Below are 18,024 nucleotides of genomic sequence, written 5' to 3' on the forward strand. Positions count from 1 at the left end.
TATCTCTGCACTGGTAAGGACTTATGGTATTGCATGTGTATTTCTGGCTTCCTACATCTGGTGGTCTTATTAGTCACAATAAAGATAGTTGCATGATGTTAGGCGTGCATGCCAAAATCATAGGATTTTTACCTTTGATTTATGTTAATCAAAAGGGGAAGAAGTATGACAATTTAGGGGGGGGGAGCATTGAGTACTTTGTACTGGAAATTTTGTAAGAATTTTGTGTAAACCTTGCCTTGGTTTAAGGGAGAGAACATTCGTAAAAGCTCAGGGGAAGACATGTTATTTAGGGGGAATTGTTTGCTGTAAAGGGGATATTGTTTCTGTTTGATCAACATATGTCAAAGGGGGAGATTGTTAGTACGAAATTGTTTGGTATTAATTTAGTACATGTTCTATTTTAGTATTTGCTATGTTGGTTCAATAAAATTTTATTTTGGACAAAAATTAGATTAAAAATCACGAAAGTTATTTTTGCGGTGCTAAGAATGAGTCCATGTTGTGTTGGTAGAAGATGCTAATTAAATTATCTTAACAAATTGTGTGAATGAAATGGGATCAAACTCCTTATGGAAAACAACGTAACAATGTTAAATTTTATATTGTTAATTGTTAAGTTTCGTATCTTCTATTATGCCATTATGAAAAAAAAAAAAAAAAAAAGGGTAAGGATATGCAAATGAAGAAGGATTTTATAATTGTACAAAAAGGTAAGCAAAATGTAAAACTTAGAGCAATCATAGATTTTGAAATAGTAAAATTTTCTTGCTTAATTTTGACAAATGGGGATTGGAGATTTTACAAATTTCTTTCTCCTGCAAATAAGAAGATTCTGTCATATTGCTTCATCCTTTTGCTTCTCTCTCCTGCTGATTGACCGTACGTCGTGGGCCCCAACATCCACACTGTATGTTTCATTTGTTTTTTTTTTTTCCTAAAAACTGGCCGTTACATTGCAACGGCCAGTTATGATTGTTTATTATTATTAATTTTTTTAGTTAATATAACATACAGTGTTATTAATTTTTTTATTCTTTTTATTTATTAAATTCATAATTATCAATAATATCCTTTATATAATAAAGCTATATGGTTTGGGAAATAATTAATGTTATAATTAATGCTACAACATCCTTTATTATTAAAAAAAAAAACACAATATTTAAAAAATAAAATAGCTATATATTATATAATCATATAAAAATGTGTTCAATTAGAGTTTAAATTTACACATACAAAATTTGAAATTTGCTTTCCAAATGTAATTATCTTAGTTATTATTTGTATTGTGAAAATTATAATATAGATGAAATACAATTAAGAATAAATCAATGTAATTATGTAAATTATCTCTATAAGTTTATTTGAATATGCACATAATTAGTGATTATATTAATCATACAAAATTATAATTATAATTATAATTATAATTTTAATTGTAATTTTGTATTCTATAAAAATAATAAATACTTGACCAATGGAAGCTCAAAAATATTATTATATTAAATAATTTAAAATATTTTTAATTTTTTTATTTTCTATTTATATTTATAATAGTATAATTTTTTTCCGTGCATCGCGCGGGTGAATTACTAGTTATTATTAAATTTATAATTATCAATAACATTTCGTCAATTTTATAATTATAATTACACTATAAATTTTTAGAATGATAATTAAAATATAGGATATTAAAATGATGGGTCTACAAAAAGTTGTGAAAAAACTTAAAACTAATGGGAAGAAGAGATTTTGTGATTGAGTGAGATAGTGGATGTTTGGGCCCACAAAAATCTAGGGTAAAATCTCCAACTATTGAGGATGCCCTTATTGTTCCAAACAATTACACGTTATATCCTTTATCTTCATGTGATTGAGTGAGATAGTGGATGTTTGGGCCCACAAAAATCTAGGATAAAATCTCCAACTATTGAGGATGCCCTTATTGTTCCAAACAATTACACGTTATATCCTTTATCTTCATTGGCTCTTATTATATTTAGTAGATTAGTAGATAATTTTATATAAAGATTTTTCAACTCATACTTATAAAATAGTCATAATATCAATATATAAATAATGAACCAAAATATTTTGACTAAAAATGATTAATCAAAAATTTTCAATTATATCGGTTAATTGTGTTTTTATCAAATGATGCACACCCTAATCTAGGCCTAAAAACCTTACTTATGGATTTCAATTATTCTCATAATCTAATTAACTTTTGGGTTTCAATTCCTCAAATTCAATTGGCTATGGACCTAGAGCCTATTCCCCTGCAAGTTTAAAACAATATGAGAATTGAGGAGCAATTATCATATTTTGGAGAGTAGTTATGCTGTGCATCCGTATGCACCATGCATGGTGCATACGAATGCAAAAACGACGTCGTTTTATTAAAAACGCGCGTCTCCCCTTAAAAAAAAATTCAAGTTCGATTCCCAGCAACAGCATTATGTTGTTCATTCATTCTGGAATTTTAGTTCATAGATTATGGAATTTTAGTTCATTGATTATGGAATTATAGTTCATCGATTATGGAATTGTAATTCATCGATTCTGAAATTTTAGTTCATAGATTTTGGAATTTTAGTTCATTCATTCTGGAATTTTTAGTTCATTCATTCTGGAATTTTTAGTTCATAGATTAGATTCTGGAATTATAGTTCATCGATTATGGAATTATAGTTCATCGATTATGGAATTATAGTTCATCGATTCTGGAATTTTAGTTCATATGTTGTTGCTAGGAATCGAACTTGAATTTTTTTTTTTTAAGGGGAGACGCGCGTTTTTAATAAAACGGCGTCGTTTTTGCATCCGTATGCACCATGCATGGTGCATACGGATGCACAACATAATTTGCCTATTTTTAAGGGAGAAGTGTCAAATAGGCCCATCTACTGCTGTCAAGTGCTCAATTCTCACCACGAACTAAATTAAAGGCTAATTAACCACACTTACCTGCTAAATTTGTTCAATTGACTTTTTTTTGCAGGTTGCTAACAGGTTACCAATTCAATTATTAAAAAATAATTAAAAATAATTTAAAAAAAAAAACGAAATTTCAGCCACCGGCTGTTCGGCTTGAGGTCCAGATCTGGATCTCAAACATGACAGTCGTGAATACTCAGCCACCGGCTGTCCTAGCCGGTGGCTGAAATTTTGTTTTGTTTTGTTTTTTTTTTTTTTTTTTTTTAATTTATTTTTTAATTATTTTTTTAATAATTGAATTGGTAACCTTTTAGGAACCTGCAAAAAAGTCAAATAAACAAATTTAGCAAGTAAGTGTGGTTAATTAGCCTTTAATTTAGTTCGTGGTGGGAATTGAGCACTTGACAGCAGTAGATGGCCTATTTGACAGTTCTCCCTATTTTTAAAATTAATAATAATATATTCCTTTAATTTAAACATTTTAAATGGGAGTGCATAACTTTGATAGAAGTTCAATTAACTGATCGTTTGAATGAATTTGAATTAATTGTTTTTTAACCAAAATACATGATTCAATTAATAACTAAAATTTTTATAAAATTTCTTAATTTAGTTTGAAACTATCAACTAACTCAAATTTTAAATAAATAAATAATTAATGTAAAATCTTCAAAATCGACACTAGTTCAACAATCAGCCTTCGCCCTTCAGCCCTGCGATGATGTAGGCAGAACTCTGGTTGACATAATAAATAATATTCTCCTTTCCCGTGCTGGACCGGTTAAGAAATTTACTCTATTGATTGATAGTTATTGTCCTGAGCTTCGGCAGTCCGATTTCAATAAGTGGTGTCTTTTTCTATCAAGAAATGGTGTGGAGGAGCTTAACATAGGATTTTTTAATGGAGAGGCTGAATATAAGCTGCCATTTTGTATACTCTCGTGCCCCACAATTAAGCAACTTCTGGTCGATGTTCCCTTTATTGATTTGCCGGTAAATAATGTTGGTGGTATATTTTCCAATGACACTAAATTATTTTGCTGGGGTGTTGAATTTAGACGCACTGTTAATGGAACTGCCTCTAGTATTAGTATTCCTAATCTTGAGAGGCTGGATTTATTTGATTGTCGAGGGATTAATAAATTTGAGATCAGCGCTCCAAAACTTGAAATTTTATCTGTTCGTCATTCTGTGCATGGTGTGGTTGAATCAAGATGGTTGACACCACATTTGAAAGCAATTAAGGCTCTTTGGTTGTGTGGCTCTTCCTTGCTGGTGAGAATCTAATCTTCCACATTTTACTTTATGCAAATGGATGGTTTCCTTCTGGCTTAATTGTTAAAGTTCTTAATTGTCTGCCTAATTTTTTTCTTTCTTTATTACCATCTTTCAAGTATATGGACGCATCTTTGTTTGCGACTGCAATAAATCTTCTAGTACTGGGGTTGGATGAGTTAAGTTTTGGTTGTGGAAAGCAACTCACCGTCGTCATGCAATTGCTTCAAAAGTGCCCCAACCTATGTGAATTGAGAATTATGGCTGATCAGGTTGAGTATACATTTAATTTGGCAATCATGCATGTATATATATGATTCTTCTGTTTTTTCTTTCTCAAATGTCCTCAGAGTTGTCCATGTCTTTCATTTCTTCTTGAGTTATAGGAAGAATGCAAAAGTGATAAAGAAGCTGCTTCAAGACTTTTGGAGGATCCAAATGGTTGCTTTATTGTTCAGGATCTAATGATGCTTAACACAATCAAGATTGGATCATTTAGTGGATCCACAGTCGAAATGCTTTTTGTAAAAATGTTGCTCTCAAAATCCCCCGCACTAGAGATAGTTTTTATTATGGAATCTGGTTATATTGACACATCCGTAGCTGTCAAAAGCCTAAGGGAGTTGTTGCGTTTTCCTCGTGCATCTCCAAAAGCCCAAATTGTTTGCATGGAACACGATGGCTCCATGTTGGGTTGGGCTATGGGAAAATTGTGGTCAATGGGGACTCGTTAGAGTGCCGAAAGATGCAAAGATGATAAAAGCGTAGCTCTGGTGAACATGATAAATGACATTTGATCTCTTGCACCATGCCTGCCTGATGCCGTGTTTTGAAATTTACTCTATGTACTCCCTGTGGAGTAAGAAACCGATCCTATAGAGTATATATTTGGCAATCATGATTTTCCTTTTTCTTAATTTCCTCATGGTTGTACTTAATTTTCATTTCTTGTTGAGTTGTAGACATGTTTATCTGATGAGATAAGACTTTAGGAATTGAGTATGGTGCAGCTCCATTGCCTGGTTTAGAGTAGAAATGTAATCAATGGTTGTCCTGTATTGTTGTAAACATTTGTAAGATAAGGATGACATCTAATTTTGCTAAGCAGTAGACCTGAAGAATGTCAACCTTGAATGTATATGAGTACTAGATTTTGTCTCGGATGATGATAGGGTGAATGTGTGTTAGGTATAAGGTGTGTTCTTAGTTCTTATTGCATTAGTATACTTTATTCTATCTTAATTTTGTTGTCTGCTTTAGGATTCGTTTGGAAATTCAAAAAAAGACTTCTATAACCATCACCACTACACCATCACCGCCACAACCACACCACTTCCACTACCACAACTACCAACACTAGCACTACCACTACTAAACCACAACCACTAATACCAACACCCCCACCACCATTACAACATATTATCATCATCATCATTTTCAGGAAAATGAACTAAACAGAAAGTCAAACAGAAAAAGATAATTTTAAGATATTTTTTGAAAAATAAATCATTTTCTAAAAAACATTTTTCAAGTTTCCAAAGTTTCCAAACGAACATTTAACTTACTTCATTTAAGGACCCCATGTATATAGTTAGGTAAGGTGAATTTCACATTTAAAAAAAAAAAAAAAACTTCAAAGAAATTCTTTTTATTTTTTACTTTTTCTAAAAAAATATTTTCACATCTGAATAGACAAAATTTTATGAAGGTATTTTAGATAATAAATATTGCTATACTTATAGAGAGATAATTTTCTTGATATTCTAATACAATAAATTAAAGGAGTTCTTTAAAAAAAATTGCTATAGAAATGATATTTCTTTCTTATTGAGATTTTCTTTGAATGCTACTGGCTCTATTACAATGTAGTATCTGTTCATATACTTTCTCAACCTACTGAAACACAAAAAATCAATAACACCTCCACTGAAGCTTGAACTCACAACTTTCCAAATGGAAGTTCAACCCAAATAACATTAGACCACATAGTCTTGGTCTCTTATTGAGATTAATATTAGAGTAAATTCCCAAAATGGTCCCTCGACTAGAGCTAAATTCACAAATTAGTCCTTGACTTTCAATTTCAACCAATTAAGTCCTTAACTTTGCAATTTTAACACGATTTAGTCCTCCGTCTATTTAACCGTTTGTTGATCGTGATCTTTGAGAAAATATATGTAATTTCATGGTCCATCGTCGGTCGGAAAATCTTCAATCCCAAATGGAAACCCTACATTCCAGACTTCAAACAAGCCTTCAAACACTTCTGCATCAACGCCGATGGCCGTGCCGTCATTGACAATCTCCAGAAGAACCTGCAACTCTCTTCGGAGCACGTGGACTTGGCAGATTGTGGTTCGAAAACACGTCGTCTTCTTCGGTCTGGTACGAACTTAACTACATTGAATCCAAAGGGAGGATGAAGAAAGGCGACAACATTTGGCATATTGCTTTCGGCAGTGGATTCAAATGTAACAGTGCGGTCTGGAAATGTAACCGAAACCTTAAAAAACCGGCGATAGACCATGAAATTACATATATATCCTCAGAGATCACGGTCAAATAGACGGAGGATCAAATCGCGTTAAAATTGCAAAGTTAAAGACTTAATTGGTTGAAATTGAAAGTCGATGATCAATTTGTGAATTTAGCTATAGTCGAGGGACCATTTTGGGTATTTACTCTTAATATTATTGACTTGTGTCATTCAACCAATCGTTATAAAATTCCATGTTTTCAGGTATAAATTCTGTGCATTCTATTATATAATTCTGTACATTCAAAACATGGGAATTTTCAGTTATAAAATTATGTGTTTTCAGGTATAAAATTTTGTACATTCGAAACATGAGAATTTTTAGTTATAAATTCTGTGTTTTCAGGTATAAAATTCTGTGTTTTCAAGTATAAAATTCTGTGTATTCTATTATACAATTCTGTACATTCAAAATATTATTATTATTTTTTTTTTGTTAAGGAGTTAAGAGCAGACATGCGAAAATGTACAAAATGACGTTGTTTTGAGCCAGGACACACAATGCATTGTGCACCCTGGTGCACAGTATAATTTGCCGTCATTCAACACGGGCAAAAACACAAGATTATGATATAAGCAAGGCAATAAGGACCTTGGGAGCCAAGAATGCATTATAAAGACTAACAATTGATATATTGAGAAATTTTTGGGGTGCCCGTATGAGCTTAGCTCAATGTATTTAGAAGAAAAGAAATCCTTTGAGGTTTGGGATTCAACCTTTTGGAAGAAGAGAAATCTCTAATAAGCCTAGTTATTGTCCTTTTAAATAATTATTTCATATATTATTCTATTTTTTTTTAGAATATTGTTATTCTATCATATATATATATATATATATATATATATATATATATATATATATATATATATACACTGTTCCATTCAATTCTGATTGTTTCCATTATTGTTGCATTTCTTGATGCAAATTATGAACTAATTGATTATTTATTTTTTATGTTCTGTTATTAGTATTTGAAGATAAATTCATAGGATTTTATGCTTATGGAGGAACTTAGCGGTGTTGCTCGCTGAAAATGTTTCGCACTTTGAAGTTTGGAAATTTTACTGGGATGAGGTCTGAAATGCAATCTATCAAGGTGTTTCTTGTCTGCTTTCCAGGAATTGAGAAGGTTGTCATTGTTCGATGTCCGTATGCAGGAACTTATATAATAATCTTAATTTTATTCCATCTCCTTAGTATGTAAGTTCTGTAGTGTGTAATGTTTTTTGGTTATCAGCTTTGCATATTCGGAAACATAGGAAGAGGTCGTAATTGAACACAAGTCCCCCATGCTTCAATTAAACATACTAAGGATTTAATTGCATAATACGACATAGAAGGAACATTATGAACCTATTCTAAAGAATGAAAATACATACAAAATGCATTTAATTTAATATTTATGGATATTAAGAACTAGATTTATGAATATATAGAAAACATATTATGAACATAATGTGTGATAATATTATTACATATGATTAGGCTAGAGCGTCGGGTTCTAACGTTTCAGGTAGATGGAAAGACTATTCCATCAGATTTTGGTTTAATTTTTGTTTTGAACCCCAAATCTGATCTATGAAATTATTTTTGTAATAATGAATGAAGCAGAAAGTATTCAGATGAAGAAGATGGGATTGTGAATGAGAAGAGTAACACTGTTTCATTAGCTCGAAAAGGAGAAGAAAGCAAAGCTTAAGTACAAAGCCAATTGAGCGGTAAAGGCAGTTACAATCAGTTGTAACAGACTCTTGGCTAGCCTAATTACACAAACACCCTCACTTCTTTATTTCATCTGAGGGTGTATTTGTCTTCTCCAATACCCCCCGGTAAGCTGGAGCGTACAAGTTTTGTATGCCAAGCTTATTAATGAAGCTGCGAAACAGAGACGTGGGGAGGGGCTTTGTGAAGCCGTCAGCAGTTTGATTCTCAGTTGAAACAGATAAGAGCTTGATCAATCCTTTGGTTATCTTCTCACGAACCACGTGGCAATCAATCTCTATATGTTTGGTGCGTTCGTGGAAGACATAATTCTCTGCAATAGCCACCGCAGATTTGCTGTCACAAAATAGAACTGCAGGCTTAGTAATCGAGAATTTGAGATCAAGGAGTAAGTATGTAAGCCATTGTATTTCACACACGGTGGCTGCAAGAGCGCGGTATTCAGCTTCTGAACTAGAGCGCGAGACAGTTGCTTGCTTCTTTGATCTCCAAGATATAAGAGAGGAGCCAAGAAAAATACAAAAACCAGTGACGGATTTGCGTGTTTCATTGCATGCCGCCCAATCGGAATCCGAGAAGGCTTTGATATGTAAACTGGTTTGTGAGGGATAGATTAATCCCTGACCAGGTGAGACTTTAATATATCGTAGAACTCGGTGAGCCGCTGTCAAATGTATGTCTGTGGGAGCATCTACAAACTGGCTAAGCTGTTGGAGGGCATACGCGATATCAGGCCTAGTGGCAGTAAGGTATAGAAGTCTCCCTATCAACCTTCTATATATGCTAGCATCATTGAGCAAGGTACCTTCATCGTGTACAAGTTTTAGACCTGGAATCATGGGTGTAGCTGCCGGTTTGCACTCAAGGAAACCAGCTTCTTCTAATATTTCCAGTGCATATTTCCTCTGGCACAAGCTTAAACCATCTTTTCCCATGTGTGCTTCAATCCCTAGGAAGTAGCCTAGAGGTCCCAAGTCTTTGATTCTAAAAGTGGAGTCCAAGAATTGCTTCAAACTTGTGATAAGGCTCATGTTAGAACTAGCAACAAGTATATCGTCAACGTACACAAGAAGGGCCATGAAACTGTTGCCGTCACCTTTTGTGAATAGAGAGGGGTCAGCTTGAGATTGTCTGAAACCAATCTGAGTAAGAGCTGAGCTAAGTTTTGCGTTCCACTGGCGGCTTGCTTGCTTCAAACCATATAAGGAGCGTAATAGCCTGCACACTTGTTTTGGCTTTTCACACTCAAAACCCGGGGGTAACACCATATAGACTTCTTCGTTAAGATCACCATGTAAGAAGGTGTTATTGATGTCCAATTGGTGGATGTGCCATGATTTGGAAATAGCTGTGCATATGAATGTCCGGATTGTTGTTAGCCTAGCAACCGGGGAGAACGTTTCGAGGTAATCAACTCCTAGTTGTTGTGTGTAACCTTTCGCCACAAGCCTCGCTTTATATCTTTCAACCGTGCCATCGGCCTTTAATTTCACTTTGTATACCCACTTGCAACCTATAGGAATCTTTCCCGGTGGTAGTTCGGTGAGTTCCCAGGTTCTGTTTTCTTGAAGAGCTCTAATCTCTGTAGACATAGCTTCCTTCCAGCATGCATGTTTAACAGCCTGGTTATATGATCTTGGCTCGGTGGTGGATGTGACTGCCATAGAAAAAGCTCTATGGGATGGCTCAAGACTGTCATAGGTCATCACCTTTGATAGGGAATGGGGTGAAGACCTCTGTTGAATGGCACTGTCACAGTAGTAGTCTTGTAGTCTACTAGATGGCTGCCTTTGTCTGCTAGACCGCCGAACTGGAGGGGTAGGAGTCGAATTAGAGCTGTCCATGTTATCTTCAATATTATCAACATGGTCACTGGCCACTGTGGCTGTGTTGTCATTGCTAATATCATGATGGATACTTCGTGCAGAATGATATGAATTCTGAGATCTTTCTGATGGTGGCCGAACGAGATCTTGTTCATAGCTCTTTTCACATGGCTGATGGTTCATGTGAAAATGGACATCTTCAAGATCTGTTGTGGAAATATTTGGCAAGGAAGGCTCCATATTCTGTGAGCTATTGGGAGTAGTGTCATCATTCTGGGTTGCAAGAGGGAATTGATTCTCATAAAAAGCCAAATCACGGGATATGAAGGTGATCTTGGCATTGACATCATATAGCAGATAACCTTTTACACCTGCAGGCATACCGATGAAAACACATTTTCTACTTCGTGGTGCCATTTTGTGTCTTGAAGTAGATAAAGTTGCAGCATAGCATAAGCATCCAAAAACTTTCATGTTTGTAAGGTCAGGATTCTTACCATAGAGCTTGTAGTAAGGACTTGACCAACCAATGACTACAGAGGGGAGCCTGTTAATGATATACACTACATGAACAACACATTGCCCCCAAAACTCAAGAGGGAGGCCGGCTTGAAATCTCAGAGCTCGAGCAATAGCCAATACATGTTGGTGTTTTCTTTCAACCACCGCATTCTGTTGAGGAGTATTCACACATGACTGTTGATGAATGGTTCTGTACTTATCAAATTCATCCTGCATCTTGAACTCTAAACCATTGTCACTCCTTATGGTTTTTATAGATACTCCAAATTGTGTGTGAACCATCTTATAGAAGTCTCTAATCAGTCCCCTTGTTTCTGATTTATTTCTCATGAGTTTCAACCATGTAAATCTAGAACAGTCATCAACAATGGTTAAGAAGTATCTTTCCCCTTTTAGAGACTTGATGTGGAAAGGTCCCCAGATGTCCATGTGGACAAGATCAAAACAGGCTGCAGACACAGTATTGCTCAAAGGAAAAGGATACCTTCTATGTTTTGCTAGATGACAGATATCACAAATCATGCTCTTTGTGTTAGGGAGAGAAATATCTAAAAGATGCAGTTTATTCAAGGGAAAGTGCCCCAATCGTTGATGCCATAGCTCAACGTTATTACAATGCGTAGAATCATCAAAATTACAAACAACAGATTTAGCTACTGGTGGTTTATTCAGCAGGTACAGCCCCTTATCCTCTTTAGCAAAGCCAATCATCTTCCCATGGTCCACTAGGAGACACTGACCACAGGAAAATAGCAAAGCGTGAGAAGAATTTTTCAAGAGTTTATTCACTGATATGATGTTGAATTTGAATGAAGGAATGTGTAAGGCATCCCTCAACCAGAGATTATTATTTAACTTTACACTTCCCATATGTTCAACAGCAGCACAATTCCCATTTGGTAGATTAACCATATCCCCTTTCACAGCATAATATTCATCAAATAGTTCAATAGAACATATAATATGATCGGTAGCCCCAGAATCTATGATCCACTCAGCAGAATTTAAAGAGATAGAATTAATTGCACACTTGCCTTCCATATTATGAGCATTGCTGTTGAAATTGGGAGCCAGTGATACAGTGGCACTGGTGGATTGTTGAGTTTTAGGAGTCATAGGGACAGCTGCGTTGATGGATGGTTGTTTGTGTCCAATCTGATCCTGGAGGAGGGAAATAAGATTTTGAATCTGCTGCATAGATGATGAACTGAGATCAGACTGCACTGCATTGGGGGTGAATTGTTTCCCTTTGGATTTATAGCCTGGCACCTAACCCGGTGGATACCCGTGCTTCTTGTAGCACTTCTCAATGGTGTGTCCGTTCATCCCGCAAAATGTACACTTAGCAGTGTTCTTCGTTCCTCCACCTGAATTTATGAACCTCTTGCCATTAGAGAAATTGGCAGCAGCAGCAATCGGTTCATCAGGTTGTCTCTGTTCATTCTGAACTGCATTTGCGTGTCCAATCTCTGCTTCAAGATGACTCAAGTTACTGAAATTAAGTTGTCTCTCGAACTTTTCCGCCATGACTAACACCTTGTGCATTTCGGGGAGCGGCTCAAGAACAAGAACTCCGGACTTCAAAGAGTTATACTCTTCATTCAGACCTTGTAAGAATCTGATAACGTGATCAATCTCTCGATCCTTTCTGATTTCAGGCACCAGATCATAAGCACAGTTGCAGGCACACCGTGGCGTGCATTTGGAGATTGGAAGGGGACGAAGAGCATTCATCTCTTCCCACAAAGTGCGGCATTTGGTGTAGTACTCATTAACGGACAATCCTCCTTGTTTCAGTCCATATATTTCATTCTGCAAAGATGAGATCCGGCGTGAATCTTGTTGTGAAAATCTTCTTCTGAGATCGTTCCAGATTTCCTTTGCTTCGCCTATATACATCACGCTCTGCGCTATGGATGTGTGAACAGACCTCAGGATCCATGAAGACGTGATTAAGTTGCATCTACGCCAAGCACCGTATTGGATGTGAGTTCTATCCGGCGCCGGAATACTCCCGTCAACCAGCCCCCATTTGTTCTTGACCTCTAGGGCCACGCGCATCGAGATGCTCCAAGACGCATAGTTTCCGCTACCAGTGAGCACAGGACTGACGAGAACTGCGTTAGGATTCTCGTTGGCACTCAAATAGAGAGGGTTCTCAATGTCTTCATTGTTGTTCCTCTGCGGAACTGGAATGCTCTGGCTATTTGCTACTGGTGGTGCGTGATCTGGAGATCTGGCCGTTGATGTTGCCGGATGAACTCCATGGCTAGGTTCTCCGACGACTGCTGCGGCGTAACTCCCTGATCGGAGCTCTGATACCATAATGAATGAAGCAGAAAGTATTCAGATGAAGAAGATGGGATTGTGAATGAGAAGAGTAACACTGTTTCATTAGCTCGAAAAGGAGAAGAATGCAAAGCTTAAGTACAAAGCTAATTGAGCGGTAAAGGCAGTTACAATCAGTTGTAACAGACTCTTGGCTAGCCTAATTACACAAACACCCTCACTTCTTTATTTCATCTGAGGGTGTATTTGTCTTCTCCAATATGTAAATCTGTCGAATAATTATATAAACCTGATCTCTGAAATTATTTTTGTAATCTGTCAGATAATTATATAAACAAACCCATCGGATATTCGAAAATAGATGCCAATATCTCAAATTTTGAGAAAAAAATTGAAATTACAAATCTAAAAACATAATATGTGTCAATACAAGTTATGTCCTTGATTTTTGTCCCCTTTTTATATGCTGATAAATATATACATTTTGCTTTAATTGTTGTACATTTCATTTGTATTTGACAAAATCACCCTTACACCGTTGTAACACTGTTAGTATTTAATATATCCACCAATCTTACCATACACCTACATCTATTATATATTTTTTCTATTTTAATTATCATTTTATTAAAATTATCATATAACAATTAACTTAATTATAAATTATATTTTAATTAAATATTTATATGAATGTTAAATTATGAGTGTGTGTGTGCGCGCGCATATCAATATATCATATATGTGGGTGTTAGTTTAGTATTATTTGTAAATTATTATTATATAAAAATATAATTTTTGTTTTTGTTTTGATCACTATATTATTCAAATATATGATAATTCAAAAGTATCACCACTTTAAAGAATTACAAAACATAATTTTAACTAATTTTTTAAATTTTGTTACTTTACAATACTTTAATATTGGGCATAGGTTTTCGCACATCACACATACAAAATGCTAGTTTTGAAATAAATTCCAAGCTACTGATGACTACTGCAAGCATACTGCATACATAGCAAAAATTGACAATTTACTAATTTAGTTTCAACTTACAACTACAATTACAAACATGCAAAATGGAATATACAAATTTACACTTAATTGTTTACCGCTTTTTAATCTTTTACATTCAATTAATCATCAATATTATTTTCAGTTTAAAATTGATTGATTTGTCAACCTCATCCAATCTTGTGCACACAGAAGCCCCTCAATAATTTTTAGAGTAAGAACTCCAAAAATTAAAGCACCTAGTACCTCCTACTAGTACTGATGAATGTTGATTCAGATGTAACACTAGAGATAACATGAGAACAACAAAAATGTCCCTTGCCATTGCCTCAGACAAATATATTTCAAGCTCAGTTATTTTCTTGCCCAATTCCCCATTCTCCAATCTTTGCTTCTTTAACTGCGCTTTTAACAAAATATTGAGCTCTACCAATTGAAATTGAATCAAACATTGAAATAAAGGGAACAAATTGCCTAAATTGTGCAACTGGATCAGACTGGACACTAAAACTAGCCACATAATCATCATACAACTTTTTAAAGATAAACCATAACCTTCTAAAACAGTGTTTACCATTTACATCAGTAGTGTAAAGGAGTATGATATATATTCTATTTTGTCCCTAGGTCGAAGATATTTGCATAGAAAATAAAAAAAATTCATTTTATCTAGATCACCTTAGTATTTATCAATCTTGTTCAAAATATTATAAAGTACAACTTTTATAGCATAATGTATAAAAAATACTTAATCGAAAAAACGGACATAAATGAAGAGTATAACTTTCATTGACACTTATTTTGTTTACTAGCATTTTGTACGCGCGATGCGCGAAAACTTATGTCCAATATTAAAATATTTGTAAGTAACAAAATTTAAAAAATTAGTTAAAATTATGTTTTGCAATTTCTTAAACTGATGATACTTTTGAATTATCATATATTTGAATAATATAGTGATCAAAACAAAAAAATAAATTATACTTTTATATAATAATAATTTACAAATAATACTAAGCTAACACTCACATATATGATATATTGATATGGATACACAAATAATATACATACATATTATATATATATATATATACATACATATATATATATATATATATATATATATATATAAAATTTAACATTCATATAAATATTTAATTAAAATATAATTTATAATTAAATTAATTGTTATATGATAATTTTAATAAAATTATAATTAAAAATAGGAAAAAGATATGATAGATGTAGGTGTATGGTAAGATTGGTAGATACATTAAAAATTAACGGTGTTATAACGGTATAAGGGTGATTTTGTCCAATGCAAATGAATGTACAACAATTAAAGCACAATGTATACATTTATTAGCATATAAAAAAAGGACAAAAATCAAGGACAACTTGTATTGACACTTATTATGTTTTTAGATTAGATATATTAACTTTCAAAAAAAAAGATTAGATATATTAAAGCAAAATGATTAGGGAATATTTTTCCCTAATCATAATCATCTAAATAATTAAATAAAGATGAAAAGAAAATCAAAGTGAATAAAAAGCAAAAAGATTTTAGTGGATAGGAGAGTAATTCACAAAATTAATTTGAATAATAATTGTTGATCCATAATTGAGAATTAACATTGCAATAATTATGTTATGTTTCTAACATTAATTGATTAGATATAAATTTAAAATTCAGAATCACTATTTACATGAACATCTACACCTACTTTAACACTATAAATCGCAGGACCACAACCAATACTACAATTATGTTTTGGTCTTAGCTGGAATTGGGAGGATGGTTGTTGCTAGAATAGGGAGAAGCATATTGCTGGGAGTTTAGATCTCTTATAGAGCTTTATACCGTGCGATCTAGAGAAGATGAATTAAGAAATGCGTAGTAGACATGAAGAAAAAGCTGAGGATAAAAATCATACCTTGCTTCTGAACTTGGGGCTTCGATTCTTGGAGCTATTCTTTCTTGGAAGCAGAGGCAACTGTTAGTCGTAGCTCATGAACGCGAAGAAGAAGAAACAGCTTACATAAAAAGACTAGTTTGCCCTCATGAATAAAAAATTTAAAAAGGTTTAAGTTTTCCAGCCAATTTCCACCGGTGATTTGGCCGGAAGGACCAAATCTGTTAAAAAAGTATAGTTAAATGACTAAATTGTTAGTTTTAAAAGTTATGGAGCGAAATTAACACGTCTCATATAGTCATAGGACCAAAAGTGTAATTTGTTCATTTGTTAAATTAATAATAGCCCGTGCATCGCACGGGACACTTACTAGTATCTTACTACTATATAAAAAAGACACACGCATTGGGATACATAATAGAGCCAAAACTTCCTGCTCAAAACAAACGGCGCCGTATTAGTGTGTATATACAGACTAGTAATTGTCCCGTGCGATGCACGTACTATTATTAATTTAACAAATTTACCAATTAAAATTTTGACATCCTCTAAATTAGCATATTAATGGTTGTGGAAACAGAAAAACGTACTTGAGTTCTTCAACTCAGAATTAGTTTTATTAAAAATGTAAGTATAATTATATAATGTAATATTTAATATTTTTAAAAGCTTAATTATGTTATTATTATGTTGATTTTAAAGTTTATTATTACTTGTATTATTATTTGAATTTGAATTTGAAATAACTACTTTAATTATATTTTATTATTATAGCTCTATCTCTATCTCTATCTCTATATATATATTAAAGCATAATGAAGTATGAAAAAAAGTTTATTGTGTTCAAATTTATTGGTAAAGTTTTATATTTAATATAATTTATGTATATATATTTATTTAAACCTCAATTATAATTAATTTGACTCCACATATATAAAGAGAAGAAATTAGATATAAAATAAATATAGTTCTTACATAAATAACTTTTTCAAATGAATAAGTTTTTGGTGGAGATTTTCGACAAATATTGCATGTTATTTCATTTACAAGTTTTATTTAAATACGTTAGTTATATAATTAAAGTAGTTATTTCAAATTCAAATTCAAATAATAATACAAGTAACAATAAACATTAAAATCAACATAATAATAGCATAATAAAACTTTTAAAAATATTAAATATTACATTGTATAGTTATACTTACATTTTAATCAAACTAATTCTGAGCTTAAGAATTCAAGTATGTTTTTTTTAAACAATTACTTTTTTTGCTAATTCAAAGGATGTAAAAACTTTAATTGATAAATTTGTTAAAGAGTTAATACCCAAAATCGTCCTCGACTATAGTGGTTTTTCTCAATTTCATCCTAAATGACTTTGGTGACCTAATATCGTCCCAGACTTTTGTGTTTCGCTCAATTTAGTCCTCCATTTGTTATTCCGTCAAATTGGTGTTAAATAAGGGACAATTCAGTAATGTCAATATTGATCTCTCTTTACTTTCAACTTGTGAAGTGCGAAATTCCTCTTTCTTGTACGAATTACACCCAGAATTACTCCCGGACCTGCAAATCAAATTTTATATTCGCAGTTTTAGGAGTAATTCTGGGAGTAATTCGTAAAAAAAAAAGGGATTTCGCAGTTCACATGTCTATGAGTAAAGAGATGCCAATATTAAAATTATTGAATTGTCTATTTATTTAATACCAAATGGACAAAATAACAAATGAGGGACTAAATTGAGCAAAAACACAAAAGTCTGGGACTAAATTAAGCGAAACACAAAAGTCTGGGACGATATTAGGTCACCAAAGTCGTTTAGGACGAAATTGAGAAAAACCACTATAGTCGAGGACGATTTTGGGTATTAACTCATTTGTTAAATTAATAATAATTCGTGCATCGCAAGGGACAATTACTAGTATGTAAATATATAAGCAAAAAAGGGACAATTACTTAGTATGTAAATATATAAGCAAAAATC

The 18,024-nt window shown here is 33.2% G+C and overlaps 1 protein-coding gene across 1 annotated transcript in view; it reads left to right on the plus strand.

The window, feature by feature from the left end:
- The first annotated feature begins 676 nt into the window (after nt 1-676).
- The window catches only part of LOC109147232 (F-box/FBD/LRR-repeat protein At1g13570-like), a 35,709-nt gene continuing 18,361 nt past the window's right edge, over nt 677-18,024 (plus strand). Inside the window, exons 1-3 of the mRNA XM_019294862.1 lie at nt 677-713; nt 3,638-4,215; nt 4,335-4,487. Coding sequence (XP_019150407.1) covers nt 677-713; nt 3,638-4,215; nt 4,335-4,487 — 768 coding nt within the window. The remainder of the gene's footprint in view (nt 714-3,637; nt 4,216-4,334; nt 4,488-18,024) is intronic.

This window comes from Ipomoea nil, unplaced genomic scaffold (genome assembly GCF_001879475.1).
Source record: "Ipomoea nil cultivar Tokyo-kokei standard unplaced genomic scaffold, Asagao_1.1 scaffold1978, whole genome shotgun sequence".
Classification (NCBI taxonomy): domain Eukaryota; kingdom Viridiplantae; phylum Streptophyta; class Magnoliopsida; order Solanales; family Convolvulaceae; genus Ipomoea; species Ipomoea nil.